The sequence below is a fragment of the Drosophila elegans genome, unplaced genomic scaffold (genome assembly GCF_018152505.1).
Source record: "Drosophila elegans isolate 14027-0461.03 unplaced genomic scaffold, ASM1815250v1 contig_183, whole genome shotgun sequence".
In the NCBI taxonomy this organism is placed as follows: domain Eukaryota; kingdom Metazoa; phylum Arthropoda; class Insecta; order Diptera; family Drosophilidae; genus Drosophila; species Drosophila elegans.
Window position 1 is genome coordinate 13,096,830 of NW_024545550.1, and position 17,599 is coordinate 13,114,428.

Here is a 17,599-nt window from a genome sequence, read left to right on the forward strand (position 1 = left end):
ATCACTTCTATTTTTGGCATAATTATCAGAGCTATTGAAATCTCCTTCATAAATGTTTTCAACATAATATCTTCATCATAAATTATACTTAACGGGTTTGAATTGATGATACTTATAACACAATATACAGAGTCGAACTTTAATATCTCGAATTTCCCTAATTTTAATGCATTGTAATTATTTTTTAATTTTACTAAAAGTTTCTGAATTGACATAAAGCCTTAAAAATAAAGTCGAACTTCAATACTTCGGATTTCCTTACAAAACTATTAGGTCAAACTTTCATTTCTTGAATTAAGCTCAAATAGGATTTGAATTGTTTATGAATATACTCCAGCATTTTATATATTGTCGAACTGATACATCTCGAATTTTCCTGATTCAAGATTATTTCCTAATTCGAACTTATTGTAGTAAGGTTAGTATTATTGTTGTTAAGTCATAGGGGTTACTATACAAATTCTTAGAAATCTCCTTCAATAACATTTCAAATTGGATTTTAATGAAATAGTTTCGCGGATTAAGTGGTTTCTTAGTACCCAGTCCAGCCTTGACACACCCTAGTGCTGGATTGAGCAGAACAGAACAGAACCTTCTAACCCGGCACACAAGCATACATCAAATATTGAACATGCCCACAACTATTGGGCCTGTCAATGTGCACCGAAAGAGCTGGCGAACGTTCGAATATATGTGTAGAGGAGCCCGAACAAAAAACAATGGCAAATGCAAACTGGGGCTCTGGCTCTGGCTCTGGCAAATTGTGTTCTTCACCCCCTTTTTTCTGACGCCCCCGCTCATGTCATTGCCATTTAATTACAAAGCCCCCGAGCGGAGAAAGACCCCGAGGAGAAGAAGAGCCAGCCGGAATAGAAGAGTTCTAAGCTGACAGGCTGCCAGTCACCCACACAGTTGATTCAATTGACACGACAGCATTTTTATACCCTTGCAGAGGGTATTATAATTTCAGTCAGAAGTTTGCAACGCAGTGAAGGAGACATCTCCGACCCTATAAAGTATATATATTCTTGATCAGCATCACTAGGCGAGTCGATCTAGCCATGTCCGTCTGTCCGTCCGTCTGTCCGTCTGTCCGTCTGTCCGTCTGTCCGTCCGTTTATATGCAAACTAGTCTCTCAGTTTTAAAGCTATCTGCATGAAACTTTCCCAAAAGCTGTCTTTCTATTGCAGTTAGTATATAAGTCGGAACGAGCCGGATCGGACGACTATAGCATATAGCTCCCATAGGAACAATCGGAAAAATAAATGAAAAAAAATTATAACTTTGCTGTTTCTTAATTTTTTGTTTAGTTCTTCGACATTTAGTAATGGTTAAATATTTCCGATTTACGGTTTAAATTTCATCAAAATCGGACGACTATAGCATATAGCTCCCATAGGAACAATCGGAAAAATAAATGAAAAAAAATTATAACTTTGCTGTTTTTTAATTTTTCGTTTAGTTCTTCGACATTTAGTAATAGTTAAATATTTCCGATTTACGTTTTAAATTTCATCAAAATCGGACGACTATAGCATATAGCTCCCATAGGAACAATCGGAAAAATAAATGAAAAAAAATTATTACTTTTCTGTTTTTTAATTTTTTGTTTAGTTCTTCGACATTTAGTAATGGTTAAATATTTTCGATTTACGGTTTAAATTTCATCAAAGTCGGGCGACTATATCATATAGGTCCCATAGGAACAATCGGAGAAATAAATGAAAAAAATTATAACTTTTCTGTTTTTTAATTTTTTGTTTAGTTCTTCGACATATGGCAATGTTTAATTATTTCAGAATTATGGTTTAAATTTTATCAAAATCGGACGTCTATATCATATAGCTCCCATAGAACTAATAAAAATATATAAAATAACTATCTAATAATTGAGCTGCAAATCATCATAGCTTCACTGTTTTTCAGTATATACTCAAGTAAATCATAATTTAAATGTTTTCAAAAGTATTTAATTCATGCAATAGCTGCAAGGGTATATGAACTTCGGCTTGCCGAAGTTTGCTTTCTTTCTTGTTGCATATCTAATTTGTGGAAAAGGGGGGCAAAAGGTGGTCCTCAACACCTGAGGACGACTAATTTATAGCTGAGGTAGCTGTGGCAGTGGCAGTGGCAATGGCAGAGGCAGCTGCTTTTGATGTTGTTCCTCAGTTCTTCGGTTCGGAACACTGAAAAGGGAAGCCAGGCAACCCGGCCACAAAAGAGCAAACCCCAAGATGGCACCTAATTGGCAGCGCGCAGAGGGCGAAAACCAACAAAAGGCTTTTATATTGGGCCCCACACGCATCTAATGAAGTTAAATGTTTAATTATAAGCCAGGGAAAACGGCAAAAATTATGCATACGACCAACCGACCAACCGACCATTCCAACCAAAAGTGATTTAAACAAATTACATAAAAAGCAGCGCCAGAAGCGTTTGAAAAATGTTTGGCAATTAGACGGCGACGAGCAAGAGACTTTTGTTTTTATTTTTACACCAACAAAGGCAAAACAAAGCTTTATTGGAAATCTTGCTCGACTATCTGATGTTGTTAAAGCTGCAGAGGGAAAAACTCAGATATTTTATGGAAATTAAAAGACTGTTCTTTGAAAAGGAATATTTGTTTAAAATTTGTGTTAAATAAAAATACATAAATAACCTATATTGTAGGATTTTTCAAGCCTGTATGTAAAGTTATCACCCACAAGTTTAGATCTTTGGATCTTATAAAATAACATTCAATTTGAAATCGTTGAGCCATCATAGAAATGAGATATTGATCAGGATTTTTCCGCGTGTAGTTACTATGGCTGGTCGTCTGTAATCAGTGGGATCTGAGCCTGAGATGCCCACATCTCAAAGAGATATTAAGCTCATTAAAAAGACGTGTATGTGTGGAGAGCATGGGTGAACTGCTGATGCTGAGGCTGAGGAGCAGGCTTCTTCTTCTTCTTCGTCGGCAACTTGATGCGAGATTCATTAAGGCCTAAGCCGCACAGAAAATATTTTACGTTTGGGTCGCCGAAGGTCTTCCTACCTGTTGTTCGGGCCTCGAATACCCACTACCCAGACTACTCCAGCTCGAACCTTACTCAAAAAGTGAGCAGCTGAGACCAACTTGTTGTTGGTGGCTGGTGGTTGGTGGCTGGTGGTTGGTGGCTGCTTGTATGATTGTATGTAGATGTAGTTGGTTGCGCATGCGCACACGGTTAAGTTAAGTCTTTTGTATCTGCTTCTCGGTTGCATTTCATTGTTATGACATCTACAGGTAACAAATTTTCTGTTTTTCTGTCTGTCCGAGAAACGAGTTCTGGCTGCGTTGAGTATCGTCCCGGTGCCGTGCTCAATGATTAAATATCATATTTTCGTTATCAGCAACAAGCAGCAGAAATCTTTTACTCTTTCTCGCTGGAGCCCCCATTGGTTTTCCCTTTGGCAGCTGCATTCATATCTCAGATGGCTGTTGTCTTCTTGTCGTACAAGCAATTAAAAAAAATTATCGCCTGTCTTGGGTTGCATCCTTCTTGCCTGCTCGCCAACTTGCAACATAATTAATGCAATTTCTGTAATCGTAATTTCTTTATCTACATTCGCAGCGAGTTGCAGGGCAATAATTTGACCGTGATATACGAGACGGATTTCCAGCGGTTGACCAAGCTGCGAATGCTGTAAGTTAAATGATGGTACATTAAATCGAAATTGCACGATTAACTCTTCGTATTTCCACAGCCAACTAACGGACAATCAAATCCACACCATCGAGAGGAATTCCTTCCAAGACTTGGTCTCATTAGAGCGACTGTAAGTACCGCCACTACTTTATGCTATCACTCGTTTTTTACCAATGCTAGTTGCATGTAATATTTTTGAATATTTGAAATCACTACTAACCAATTTTTGACGATCTCCACTTCGGATCTTAATCAATTCATATTTTCTTAGACCTAGAATATAGCTAGCGTGCAAATTGAATTTAGCTTGATGCCAGATTTAGTTTCGATTGCTAACATTTTGTATCTGATTCCCGTTTTCGTTCTTGTTTATTTTTATATTGCATATCTCTACCGTTCTTTGTCTCTCTCTGCTTTCGTTACGTTTCGTTTTGCGTACCTAATATGCTCGTCTCTACACCAAAAACCAAACCAAACCAAACCAAAATCGAAATCAAAATCAAAACCAAAACACCAAAAAACAAATCCAACATTGTAACCAATCAGACGCCTAAACAACAATCGGTTAAAGGCAATTCCTGAAAACTTAGTGACAAGTTCAGCGAGTCTTTTGCGATTGTAAGTAAACTCCAAAGTAGCCGATAGTAGTCGACACTTGTAGTCAAATCTACTTCGTTCGTTGGCCCACTAACTTATGGTTTTATCGATCCCTAGGGACATCTCCAACAATGTCATCGTCACGGTGGGAAGACGCGTCTTCAAGGGCGCCCAATCGCTGCGAAGTCTTCAGCTGGACAACAACCAGATCACCTGTTTGGATGAACACGCCTTCAAGGGATTGGTCGAGCTGGAGATACTGTGAGTACTTTTATTTAACTACCAGGAACCAAAGTGAAGGGCCAGAATAACCAAATTGGCAAGCCAGTCAATGGAACTGCGCACCAGTCAAGCCGAGTAATTAATCAATGAATTTTAGTGCCTTTTGTTAATCAATCAAACGGGAATTAGTCAATGAATTAAAAATCAATCAGTTAATTCTCTGCCCAAATTACATAATAAATGGCTAAGCTTAGTGGCCAGATAAACCAATCGCAGCCGAAATGGAGCTCATATATCAACTGATTAGAAGGGAGTGAGTAGACCACGACCAAATTGATAAATGGCATCTGTGAGTGTAACAATTTAACAGTTTGGCAAGTGAAAGTTAATCGGGATTTAGCTTAAATTATGTATTAATAAACAATTTATATGGAAAGCAAAAACAAATCAATTCTTATGAATAATTAAGAAGGCACAATAAAAAATATAATTCAACAAGGATATCAAACTAGGTCACATTGATGCAAAACAAATGCCATTTTAAAGAGGCATAGCTCTAAAGGTTTGTGCTTTAATTTTGCAAGAATTGGCTTGCAATTTCGCGTCTTTGAGGATTAGTTGTAGGAATATTAAGAAAATTAAGTTGATTTGATATATAAACTACGAAATGCGATAGACTAACAAATTTAACTAAGTTTTGTCATTTACATTTCATATTTAAATTTAATATTTGGGAGTTATTAAAGCATGTTTGGTGATATTAACTGATTTAAGAAGCAGCAATTAAAGTGAAACTTGATTTTAAATTGATCTAGAATAAATTAAATATAAAATAATATAAGAGTATAAACTACATATATTAAATTCCCTGTTAATAAAGGAATAGTATGGGAAACTAATCAAATAACAAGTCAGTTCCATTTATGAACCAGGAAACGCGATGGATGCTAAGAAATTTAATTAAATTTTGATCGCCACTCGATCTGTGCTGTTTTGGCCATGCCCAACCCCCAGAGCCATAACCATAACTGGCCTAAAGATATAGTGGGCTGATAAGGCCGGATCATCTCAGTACAGAACTGACCATCTCTCCATCCTTATTTTGCAGCACGCTGAACAACAACAACCTGACGTCGCTGCCGCACAATATCTTTGGCGGACTGGGGCGTCTGCGGGCGCTCCGACTGTCCGACAATCCGTTCGCCTGCGACTGCCATCTGTCCTGGTTGTCACGGTTCCTCCGCAGCGCCACCCGCCTGGCGCCCTACACCCGCTGCCAGTCACCGTCGCAGCTGAAGGGCCAAAACGTGGCGGACCTGCACGACCAGGAGTTCAAATGCTCGGGTATGTAATGGCCGATGTGCAACATGTTGTGGCAGCTTCCACTCCCTCAAAACGCTACCAAAAATGGGCAACATTTGTCCGCTACTCCTCCGCCTCAGTAATCCAACCAGCCGTTCCATAGACGAAATTAATTAGTTTTTTATGCCAAAGCGAGAGGAAAACAAAGCATTGCGGTTATAAATCATAAGCAGTCATATGGGCACGCCCCTGCTGCCTCGAACGCCCACGAACCAACCACCATCAGCACCACAATATCTGGCGAGAACCACTTGGTGCTTTGGTGGCTTCATCCATTTCGGCGGTTATCCCCCCATTTTTTCCACCAGCAGCCAGGTCGTGTGTTTGCCAAAACGTTTAACGCCGTCGAAATCATTGCCTGGTGTTTGTGTTTTTTGGCTTCTCCGCTTACCGAAAGATGCCAGTGCCGATGCAGATGCTCAGCGAAGGCTTGGGACTTCAGCAGGAGACGGGAATGGAGACGCGAATGGAGATGAAGATGGAGCTGCGGGCCAAGTGAATGGGAAGTGGCCAAAACGAAAACGAAGACTGAGCGTGAAGCGCTCAATGAAGCGGAAAATGCGCCTTAAAACGATGCAGCCATGAAACGAGTTTCTTGGCTCAACCATTTCTGCTGAATGGTTAGGGTATATCGTATTGTTTTGCGTTGTGGTTGATTTTTGTGGGGAGCCTGTAATCGATATGAGTATGCAGATGAGATGTGGTATAACCCGTGTCAAGTTGGATAAAACTTTGGTGCCTATAATGATGGGAACTGGAGTCTTATGATAAATAACATTTCTGAGAATATGTCCTAGTCTAAGAAACTTGATAAATAGATTGATAGCTTGGGTATAGTTGGTCCTTTTGTCCTAACAATTTATTTTATAAATTTTATTTTTAGGGCCCTTTAGCTCTTTAATTTCGATCTCAGATTTCTTCAAGCACATTTGCTTAACGAAAGCGTATTCACACTTCCACCTTTTCACTTGGCTGCTCTATAATTCCTTGCTTGTTTGACTTTCGTTTTGGATGAAATGCTATGGAATTATGTGGGTAAACATTTATGACCAGCGGCTGGTTTTAGTTGCACCACCCCAAACCCATTTCCCCAGCCTCCCCCACCTCCTTCACCCCCTTTTTGCCCCGCCACCGAGGCGAAGAGTTGTGCAGTAGCATTGATAATTATGCTACTGCTGGTTGAAAAAAGCGAGCCAGATCCCAATCGGATGCTAGTTTTGCCAGCTACCGGAGCTGGTTAATGCCAGCGAGCGACTTATCCCGATCGCCATATCAACCATATTGTTTGTCCATCAGGTCTGACGGAGCACGCACCGATGGAATGCGGGGCGGAGAACAGCTGTCCGCACCCATGTCGCTGTGCGGACGGGATCGTCGATTGCCGTGAGAAGAGTCTGACCAGCGTGCCCGTCACCTTGCCCGACGACACCACCGAGCTGTAAGTGGTGCCCCTGATTTTGGATGGGTAGTCCCCCCACCCCCCGATAACTCCCTTCCTTTCTTTCTTTCACTTCCAACACTCTTATTTAAACAGCCGCCTCGAGCAGAACTTCATTACGGAACTGCCGCCGAAATCGTTCTCCAGCTTTCGACGCTTGCGACGCATCGACCTGTCCAACAACAACATCTCCCGGATTGCCCACGATGCCCTGAGCGGACTGAAGCAGCTAACCACTCTGTAAGTAGATAATGCCCCTTGGCGGAGGTGGTGTTGCCACTTTACTGCTCGGCAGGCAGTGCAACAAGTAGCCATTGCAGAACAAAATGTGCACTCACTTGAGCTGCCCTGCACTGAGGGGGAAACTCACCTGAACCGAGCACTGCATGCATTGCTCGAGGGGAACGGGGCCAAGAGGTGCCTTTGGGCCGGGCCAGAAGCGAGCTAATCGGCCCACGCTAAGCGTTCCTGCCAGCTCACACCGCAAGGCATCGGCTTACATGTGCGAATCTCCCTTGGCTGACACCCAGCTCCTCCTCCTCTTCCTCCACCTCATACCCCTCCTCGACGAGGATGTGTGTGCGACGGAGCTGGAAACGTGACACGGACTTAATTAATGCTAGCCACATTAAAAGGGATTTAATTTCTGCATTTTTCAGTAGGTGACTTGTTTTGGGAGAGTGCTTCTGTACAATTTAAACTCCTGTCAGGAGGAACAAGTGCATTTAAAAGAGGGTTTTACTTCAAATTCGTACCGAATGCTTTAAGAGATTAAGTTACTAATTGTATCAGACTTATGCAGTGATTATAGGTGTAATGTATGCAGATAATTCTTGAGTTTATTATATTAAAAAAAAAGTGATAGACTTTTGGCTAAAGTGAAAGTAAGGCATCAAAATTGTACCGAATTTTTTTGAGATTAATCGTATTATTTTCATCAGATAAACAAATTTTATTTACGCAGAAATGTTCTGAAATAATATAAGAAATAGAAATCTTAATTATAAATCAAAAACTAAAGCTTTATCAGGTTGAATTAAAACATTATTTTTGGTAACTGAATGAAACACATAAAATATTTTAGAAAGCAATGTTATGAATTGTCATTAGGGCCTCTCAAATGTTGAGTATTAGTTTAGACTTCGAATTTCAGCGTGTCACGACTTACAGTTGAAGCTCATCTCTCAGTATTTCAGTGCCAAACAAACCAGTTGCCGCCCGCAACAACAAAAACAACAACAGCAACAAGATCAACAAGAAGAATGACAGCAACAACAAGAACAACAAGAACCTAACCACTTTGTCTTTGCCCCGCAGAGTGATTTTTATTTTTTGTAATTTTTTGTGCCACCTCCTGGCGGGGCTTGTGTTTTGCTTTCTGTATATTTTCGCTCGCTTCTTTCGAGCTTTGTTAACATTCGTCGTGTGTTCTATTTGTGTTCTTTTCCATGTCGGCTCCACCTTCACATCCACATCCACCTCCACCTCCACCCATTGTGGCATCGTGTGGCATCATCCCATCAGCGTGCTGTACGGCAATAAAATAAAGGATTTACCCTCGGGCGTGTTCAAAGGACTCGGCTCGCTGCAGCTGCTGCTGCTGAACGCCAACGAGATCTCGTGCATACGCAAGGATGCCTTCCGCGACCTGCACAGTCTGAGCCTGCTCTCCCTGTACGACAACAACATCCAGTCGCTGGCTAATGGCACATTCGACGCCATGAAGAGCATCAAAACGGTGTAAGTACATGGAGTCCCACTCCGCCTCCTGAACGCCCACCAGCCCACCATCCCACCATCCACATCCACACTCGAGTGAGGAACATGGGATCCCATCTTGAATGGAGCAGGCACTTTGGTGTTAAACCTCTGAAGTGCATTTAGTAGTTGCCTTTGACTGAGCGCCCCTCGCGATTCTGCCTGCCCTCCCCATCTTGAGTCCGCTTCAGAGTTCGCGTTGACATTTGTTTAGCAGCAAACAAGAAGCTTCTCCTGCTCCCAGCATCCAACCAACCATCCATCCATCCATCCATCCAACCAGCCCCTTCTCTGTGAACCGTAAAGACTTTCGGCCCTGCCAGCCAACGAACAAAAGGCGAAGACGCCGAGAAGAATTCTCCTTTTGGCATCGATAAATGTACGAGGCTGCGACCAAAAACTTGGATGGGTGACAGGGTCTGGAAAAATAGGCTGTAGGACGGGGTTGCCATCATGCTTGAGTGGGTTAAGTATTTGCCAGGGTTGTCAGCTTTCCGGTTAGTTGGTTACGCATATTTGAGCTGAAACTCAGCGGATCCTCAGGACCTAAGCAGTCTTAATGTGCTAATGATCACAATATTAAATTGGCACAACAAATTGAAAAAATATGGAAAAGAGTAAGACCAGAACAAATTTCTTTAGTTTAAGTTGTAAATGATATTAACATGAATTAAATTCTTTTAAAACGTTTTATGGCATTGACAAAAAAGTCCGTTTAGCTAATAATTAAATTATGACTTTCTTTCAGTTTTTAAACAAATTTAAATACATTTAAACTGGCATATATGTTTTCAAAGTTATGGGTATGTGCGCCTTTAAGAAAAGTATTCATTCGTACAAATGTATGATGGCTGGTAAATGCTATCCCACGTTTTTAGGCCTCTACCGTTCTATCCCAGAACGCATAAAAAGCATTTTAAATAGTTGCCAATAAAATCGATTGAGTTGCGACTAGCTAACAAGCTGAAATATACTTCAGGGACTTGGCTCTCCGTAACTCAATTGAAATACTGAAAACATTTACCATTTTGTGCGCATTCCCCAACCGTTTGGCAACCCTGTTGGGAAACGCTTTTAAATAGTTGCAAAACAAGAACAACAACAACAACGGCGATGCGAAGGAGAACAACAACGGAAATGTCGTAGCCACAAGGCTGGTGCACTTTTAAGACGTCTCAAGCCTCCTCATTCTCCCCTTTGCCTTGGTTTCCCTGAAAACGTCTTGGTATCTGGACCCCAAGAACGTCCTGCTGCATAACCATTTCAGCCATTCAGTCGAATGCTCAATGCTACTTTCTTTGCTTACTTTCTTTCCATTTGCGCACGCACACAGACATCTGGCCAAGAATCCTTTCATCTGCGACTGCAATCTGCGCTGGCTGGCCGACTATTTGCACAAAAATCCCATAGAGACGAGTGGAGCCCGCTGCGAGTCACCGAAGCGGATGCATCGTCGTCGGATTGAATCGCTGCGCGAGGAGAAATTCAAATGTAAGACTGCAGGGCCCAGTGTCCTTGTACTTAACCAGCCAACTGAAGCAAACCCCTACCACTTCTCAGGCTCCTGGGATGAATTGCGGATGAAGCTGTCCGGCGAGTGCCGCATGGACTCCGACTGTCCGGCGATGTGCCACTGCGAGGGCACCACCGTCGACTGTACGGGCCGGGGTCTGAAGGAGATTCCGCGCGACATTCCCCTGCACACCACCGAGCTGTAAGTCGACTTCCGGATGCCATGTCCAAGCATCCTGCCTCCTGCCTCCTGCATCCCCGCATCCGTTACTCAATATATTATTTCATTTGGCAGTTTGCTCAACGACAACGAACTGGGTCGCATCAGCTCCGATGGCCTCTTCGGGCGGCTGCCGCATCTGGTCAAGCTGGAGCTGAAGCGCAACCAGCTGACTGGGATTGAGCCCAATGCCTTCGAGGGCGCCTCCCACATCCAGGAGCTGCAGCTGGGCGAGAACAAGATCAAGGAAATATCTAATAAGATGTTTCTGGGTCTGCACCAATTGAAGACGCTGTGAGTATATGCCATACATGTTAATTTCACTTCTTGTACTAAAGTTCATTCATTCATTATGTTCATTATATTCAATACATATAACAAGCTAGCATTGGCAAGACAAAGCTTTTTTACCCTTGCAGCTATTACAAACATAAAATATTCTAGAGAAGTCCTAAATAATAGTTTTTATGCGTAAATATAAAACAATGATTTTTCGATGAACTTGTATATTGTTCCACTGGTAGCTATATTCATAGCTATATCGACTCTCCTAATATTTATGTTCTTTATAATTGCTAACTATTGACTATAACTATAATACCCTCTGCAAGGGAATTAAAACGTTTTGTATTAAACATCATATACCTTTAACGTTAATTGTAATACAATTATGAAACCCACTTAAACCAGATTTAAGCCTGATTACCCTTTAATTAGCGTGGCCGCAACCTGTAAACGAGTACCTGACATTACGTAATCTCTTTCCGTTTCAGCAATCTGTACGACAATCAAATCTCGTGCGTTATGCCCGGTTCGTTTGAGCATCTCAACTCGCTGACGTCACTGTAAGTAACCAGATTCCCAGATTTCCTGCTATCAGAATTCCTTTGCTGCTGTGCGTAGCAATTAAAACTGTGCCAAGTGCTCGGGATGCACTTCAATAGATAAATGATTTGGCTTAAGCATTAATTGCCCAGGAACATCAGCTCCTCGCCTGTGCTCGTAAAATGAGGTTAATGGTTTTGATTGTTCTCCAGTTGAACTCTGATGTCTGATGTCTGATGTGGCTGCTCAGTGTGTTTGGTGTGTTTGGTGTGCTTCATGTGCGCTTCGTCTACTGCCTTCAAATCAGTTTTGCTTCTCCATGGCAGCAACCAAAAGCACAGCAAACTATTGTATATAATTCAATTGAACTTCAATTTATAGCATGGCTTGCTCCTCCGCATACGTACTTGTGTGTGGGGTCTGTCTGTTCTGTCTGAACTGCTGCTGCGATAAAAGATACCACTAGCTCCTCTTTCTTTCACCAATCTGCTCCCCTCCCCCACTTTCCCAGCCTGTAAATCATCCCCCGAGCACACAAAAACCAAAAGGGAGAATACATACGGCCATGTGTGTTGTGCTGTGCGCCTTCTTCGATGATTTAATTAATTAAAATTGAGTTCAATGGAGAGCGCCCAGGCGAGTCGGCAAAGCGAGAGAAGTAGAGGTGCTGTGTGGTCCGCTGGGCTGCTCGCAAATTATTGTAAAATTCATTTAAGTAGCTAATAAATAGCATCAATGAAATTCATTAAGTGCTGTGCACCACATGACACCCACCACCGCATCCCGCCCACCAGAAACCGCCCCTTAGTTCACCACCTTCAAAGGTGTTGCGTGAAAGGAGCCCAACGTGTTAGTTGGCAGCCTGCGGCCTACACACACAGCCACACTGAGCGAAAACAGTTTACCCGGAAATCAGGAAGAAAATTATGATTTTGGACTTTAAACTTTTCATACTTTATCTTATAGTTTAGGTATTATACATGGAAATCTTAAAAATTTTATTTCTATATACTAAAAGTTTTTGCCAACTTGTTTAGTTATTGATTTACCAAAGACTTTTTGGGTCTTTAAACTTACATTTTTTAGTTCCTGGGTTTAGAAATCCTTGTCCATGCCGTCAAGTCCTTTGGACCATATCTAGTAATTGATGAGTTCAGTGTAAACTTCCCAGCATATACACATGTAATTGGGAGCTGGCATAGCTGGTGGCATGACAAAGCAGAATTGCTTATTAAATTAGTCTGGACTCGGCTGCAACTTTGGAATTGCCAATGTAATTTGTGCGCCATTGTTTCACTTGCGCCGCTCCTAAAGCCCCTGGTCCGCATAATTAAAGTGCCTGGGCATGGATTTGTGGAGGGGTAGTAACATGTGCTGACTACGGCACCGAATGAATACGGAATTTATTTATCAAACAGTCATGTTTGGCAAAGTTTGGGGAAAGGGGGGTAAAATTGAATTATAAGAACCCTTTATCAACGCCGTTATCGTAATCGTTTTTCTGTGGCCCATGCTGTCACATTTTTGTCTGTTTTTTCTGTTTCGCCCAAAACACAGGAACCTCGCCTCGAATCCATTCAATTGCAATTGTCATTTGGCCTGGTTCGCGGAATGGCTGCGCAAAAAATCGCTGAACGGCGGAGCGGCACGTTGCGGAGCCCCCTCGAAGGTACGTGATGTGCAGATCAAGGACCTGCCCCACTCGGAATTTAAGTGCAGCAGCGAGAACAGCGAGGGCTGCCTGGGCGATGGCTACTGCCCGCCATCCTGCACCTGCACCGGCACCGTGGTCCGCTGTTCCCGCAACCAGCTGAAGGAGATTCCACGCGGCATTCCGGCGGAGACCTCGGAACTCTACCTGGAGTCCAACGAGATCGAGCAGATCCACTACGAGCGTATACGCCACCTGCGTGCTCTCACCCGACTGTGAGTATTCTTAACTGGATTGTGTTTCAGTAGCTAATTCCACATTCCATCCACAGCGATCTCAGCAACAACCAGATCACCATCCTATCCAACTACACCTTCGCCAATCTGACCAAGCTGTCCACGCTGTAAGTGCACCTAGGCCTAATGACTTTTTAATTGCTCGAACGCGCCACAAAAGCTCGGAAACCACGAAATAACAGCAAAAGCAGCGCCAATCGAAGGCTCAAGAGGGCTTGACACAATTCTGTGCCAATTGCATCGTTTGTCGACCTGCTCGGGGGATTGGGAATGGGCATGGGCATGGGATTGGGCTATGAAGTCTGTCCCCTTGGTCCAGGAGCCAGACCCCAGCAAAAAGCAAAAAGGGAAAAAGCAATGCAAGCCAAGAAGGCGCAGGCACGAAATTCATTCCGAGACGTAAAGTCGAAATCGTGACTCGTGCTTAAGCATTAGTCGTTGGCGCGGTTTTCGACGTCAGCGTCAGCAACTCCTAGTTGAACAGTGGGCCGTAAATGTTGTGTTTAAGGATAGATATTTGTTAGGCAATGGTTGTTCAAAATACTAGTAGACTATTAAGACAAAGCAGCGAATGATAATAACTCAGTTTCGGAATAGTAATCTGTATATAACATCTTTTGGTATTGTGTTTTATTTGCGAATTTAATGTATTGTGAATCTGCATTCATTAGTATAGATTAAGTATTTCCTATCAAAAGAAGAAACCTTAAAAGACAAAGCACCTCAAACTAGTGTTATATTGTTAACGAGGATAGGCATTTGTTAACCACTAGTAATCAAAGATATGTGTTCAGACAATACTTTATTAATAGTTCGCTTTCATTATTCTTTATCTGCTCACATCGACGCTATCTAGGCTTTTCTTTACCCCTTAGACAGTTGAATCTTGAATCTTGTTGATGATAAAACTACCTTTAACTAGTAAAATGCTTTTATATACAGGGACTAAGTTTGCCTTCTGTTGAACATCAGCCCACTGTGACCTTTTTTGTGCGCTATCCACAATCAAAGCTTAGCAGCTATTTCTGGTGTTTCTCCTCCGTTTTTGCGAATGGAAAACGTTTTGCAATTACTTTCATTTCTTCATCAATTGCCGCATGTGTCTGACTGTGTGTGACTGTGTGTGTGCTGGCCTAATGCAATTTGTAAACGTTTCTCCGCATCTCCTGCCCTTTTCGCAGCATCATCTCGTACAACAAGCTGCAGTGTCTGCAGCGGCATGCGTTGTCTGGCCTGAATAACCTGCGCGTGCTCTCGCTGCACGGCAACCGCATCTCGATGCTGCCGGAGGGCTCCTTCGAGGACCTCAAGTCGTTGACCCACATGTGAGTGTGACTAGGACACTGAGCTCCCGGTTGGACAGTCCGTTGAACCTCTTTCTCGTTTCCACAGAGCTCTGGGCAGCAATCCTCTGTACTGTGACTGCGGCCTCAAATGGTTCTCCGACTGGATCAAGCTGGACTATGTGGAGCCGGGCATCGCTCGCTGTGCGGAACCGGAACAGATGAAGGACAAGCTGATCCTGTCGACGCCCTCGTCCAACTTTGTGTGTCGCGGCCGCGTGCGCAACGACATTCTGGCCAAGTGCAATGCCTGCTTCGAGCAGCCCTGCCACAATCAGGCCCAGTGCGTGGCCCTGCCCCAGCGGGAGTACCAGTGCCTCTGCCAGCCGGGCTACCACGGCAAGCACTGCGAGTTCATGATCGACGCCTGCTACGGGAACCCGTGCCGCAACAACGCCACCTGCACGGTGCTGGAGGAGGGTCGCTTCAGCTGCCAGTGCGCCCCCGGCTACACGGGTGCCCGCTGCGAGACGAACATCGACGATTGCCTGGGCGAGACCAAGTGCCAGAACAATGCCACCTGCATCGACGGCGTGGAGTCGTACCGGTGTGAGTGCCAGCCGGGATTCAGCGGCGAGTTCTGCGACACCAAGATCCAGTTCTGCAGCCCCGAGTTCAATCCGTGCGCGAATGGAGCCAAGTGCGTGGACCACTTCACCCACTACAGCTGCGATTGCCAGGCGGGCTTCCATGGCACCAATTGCACGGACAACATCGACGACTGCCAGAATCACATGTGCCAGAATGGCGGAACCTGTGTGGACGGCATCAATGACTACTTGTGCAGGTGTCCGGACGATTACACGGGCAAATACTGCGAGGGTCACAACATGATCTCGATGATGTACCCACAGACGTCGCCCTGCCAGAACCACGAGTGCAAGCACGGCGTCTGCTTCCAGCCGAATGCCCAGGGAAGCGACTACCTCTGCAGATGCCATCCGGGCTACACTGGCAAGTGGTGCGAGTATCTCACCAGCATCAGTTTCGTGCACAACAACTCCTATGTGGAGCTGGAGCCATTGCGGACCAGGCCTGAGGCGAATGTCACGATAGTGTTTAGTAGCGCCGAGCAGAACGGCATTCTCATGTACGACGGACAGGATGCGCACCTGGCGGTGGAGCTGTTCAACGGGCGCATACGCGTCAGCTACGATGTGGGTAACTACCCGGTGTCCACGATGTACAGCTTCGAGATGGTGGCCGATGGAAAGTACCACGCTGTGGAGCTTTTGGCCGTCAAGAAGAACTTCACGCTGCGCGTGGATCGCGGATTGGCACGTTCCATCATCAACGAGGGCTCCAACGACTATCTGAAGCTCACGACGCCCATGTTCCTGGGCGGTCTGCCCGTGGATCCTGCCCAGCAGGCCTACAAGAACTGGCAGATCCGCAACCTGACCAGCTTCAAGGGCTGCATGAAGGAGGTGTGGATCAACCACAAGCTGGTGGACTTTGGCAACGCCCAGCGCCAGCAGAAGATCACTCCCGGCTGTGCCCTGCTCGAGGGGGAACAGCAGGAGGAGGAGGACGACGAGCAGGACTTTATGGACGAAACGCCGCACATCAAAGAGGTGGGTTTTCATTGGGTTTCCTTCTGACTTGGTTAAACTAATGATATATTTCCCCCATTTAGGAGCCGGTGGATCCCTGCCTGGAGAACAAGTGCCGTCGGGGCAGCCGCTGTGTGCCGAATTCCAACGCCCGCGATGGCTACCAATGCAAGTGCAAGCACGGCCAGCGAGGCCGCTACTGCGATCAAGGTGAGGGCAGCACAGAGCCCCCAACATTCACCGGTACATACATACATCTATCATGCTTATGCTACTCACAACTCACTCACAACTTGTATGATGGGGGGTGTATGCCGTTTATTACTAACCATAAAGCCGGGTTCCGGCAAGGCCAATCATAACTTACAGTCGCTTGTAGGGGGGGCGTGTAAAACCTATGGCTATATAGCCATCCATAAAACAGGTGTCCGCTTGTGGAATGTAATGCATCAGGCAATCAATAGAGTGCAGGCTCTTTTATGAGCAGTATTTTTATGAGGATTGCAGCTCAATTTCTCAGAAGAAGCTGACTAAAGTCATTTAAAGATTGTCAAGATTATGAAAAAACTAAAGTTTAAAGATAAAGTCTGTCTCAAGAAAGTACTAGTGCACAGGATATGTATGCTAAATTACATATTTTTTTGTATGTGCTTAAATCTAGCTTTACCCCCAAGTGAAATTATAGATATATAAACATATGTAATAATTTGTCAGGTAGCTTAAATACGTATCCTTAGTTGCATATTCACAAGTGAACTCTTCGCCAGCAAGGACATGTTAACACCCCCTCAACCTTAATTATTGGCACATATTCGCACACCAACATTCAAGACACCCGCTTTCCATGCTACTCATCCATCAAAGGAGCACTTCGGGGGGAAGGTGACACTACTGTGCACTTTGTTAGCTCTAATTATGCAGCCGCTGGGCTCACGTTGCCTTAACCCACTGACTAATTGCGCTCCGTTGGCTTCTTCCTTCTGCCCCATTTCAGCGGCGTCCACCTGTCGCAAGGAGCAGGTGCGCGAGTACTACACGGAGAACGACTGCCGCTCGAGGCAGCCGTTGAAGTACGCCAAGTGCGTGGGCGGCTGCGGCAACCAGTGCTGCGCGGCCAAGATAGTGAGGCGGCGCAAGGTAAGCTAAACTG

The 17,599-nt window shown here is 44.3% G+C and overlaps 1 protein-coding gene across 1 annotated transcript in view; it reads left to right on the forward strand.

Moving 5' to 3' along the window:
- The window catches only part of LOC108141342 (protein slit), a 55,970-nt gene that overhangs the window by 34,493 nt on the left and 3,878 nt on the right, over positions 1–17,599 (forward strand). The window contains 18 exon segments of the mRNA XM_017264652.2: positions 3,598–3,669; positions 3,731–3,802; positions 4,219–4,290; positions 4,387–4,530; positions 5,600–5,835; positions 7,150–7,291; positions 7,388–7,531; positions 8,816–9,031; positions 10,383–10,540; positions 10,610–10,763; positions 10,857–11,075; positions 11,555–11,626; positions 13,164–13,532; positions 13,589–13,660; positions 14,735–14,878; positions 14,946–16,470; positions 16,533–16,692; positions 17,444–17,586. Of these exon segments, the coding sequence (XP_017120141.1) occupies positions 3,598–3,669; positions 3,731–3,802; positions 4,219–4,290; positions 4,387–4,530; positions 5,600–5,835; positions 7,150–7,291; positions 7,388–7,531; positions 8,816–9,031; positions 10,383–10,540; positions 10,610–10,763; positions 10,857–11,075; positions 11,555–11,626; positions 13,164–13,532; positions 13,589–13,660; positions 14,735–14,878; positions 14,946–16,470; positions 16,533–16,692; positions 17,444–17,586 (4,114 nt within the window).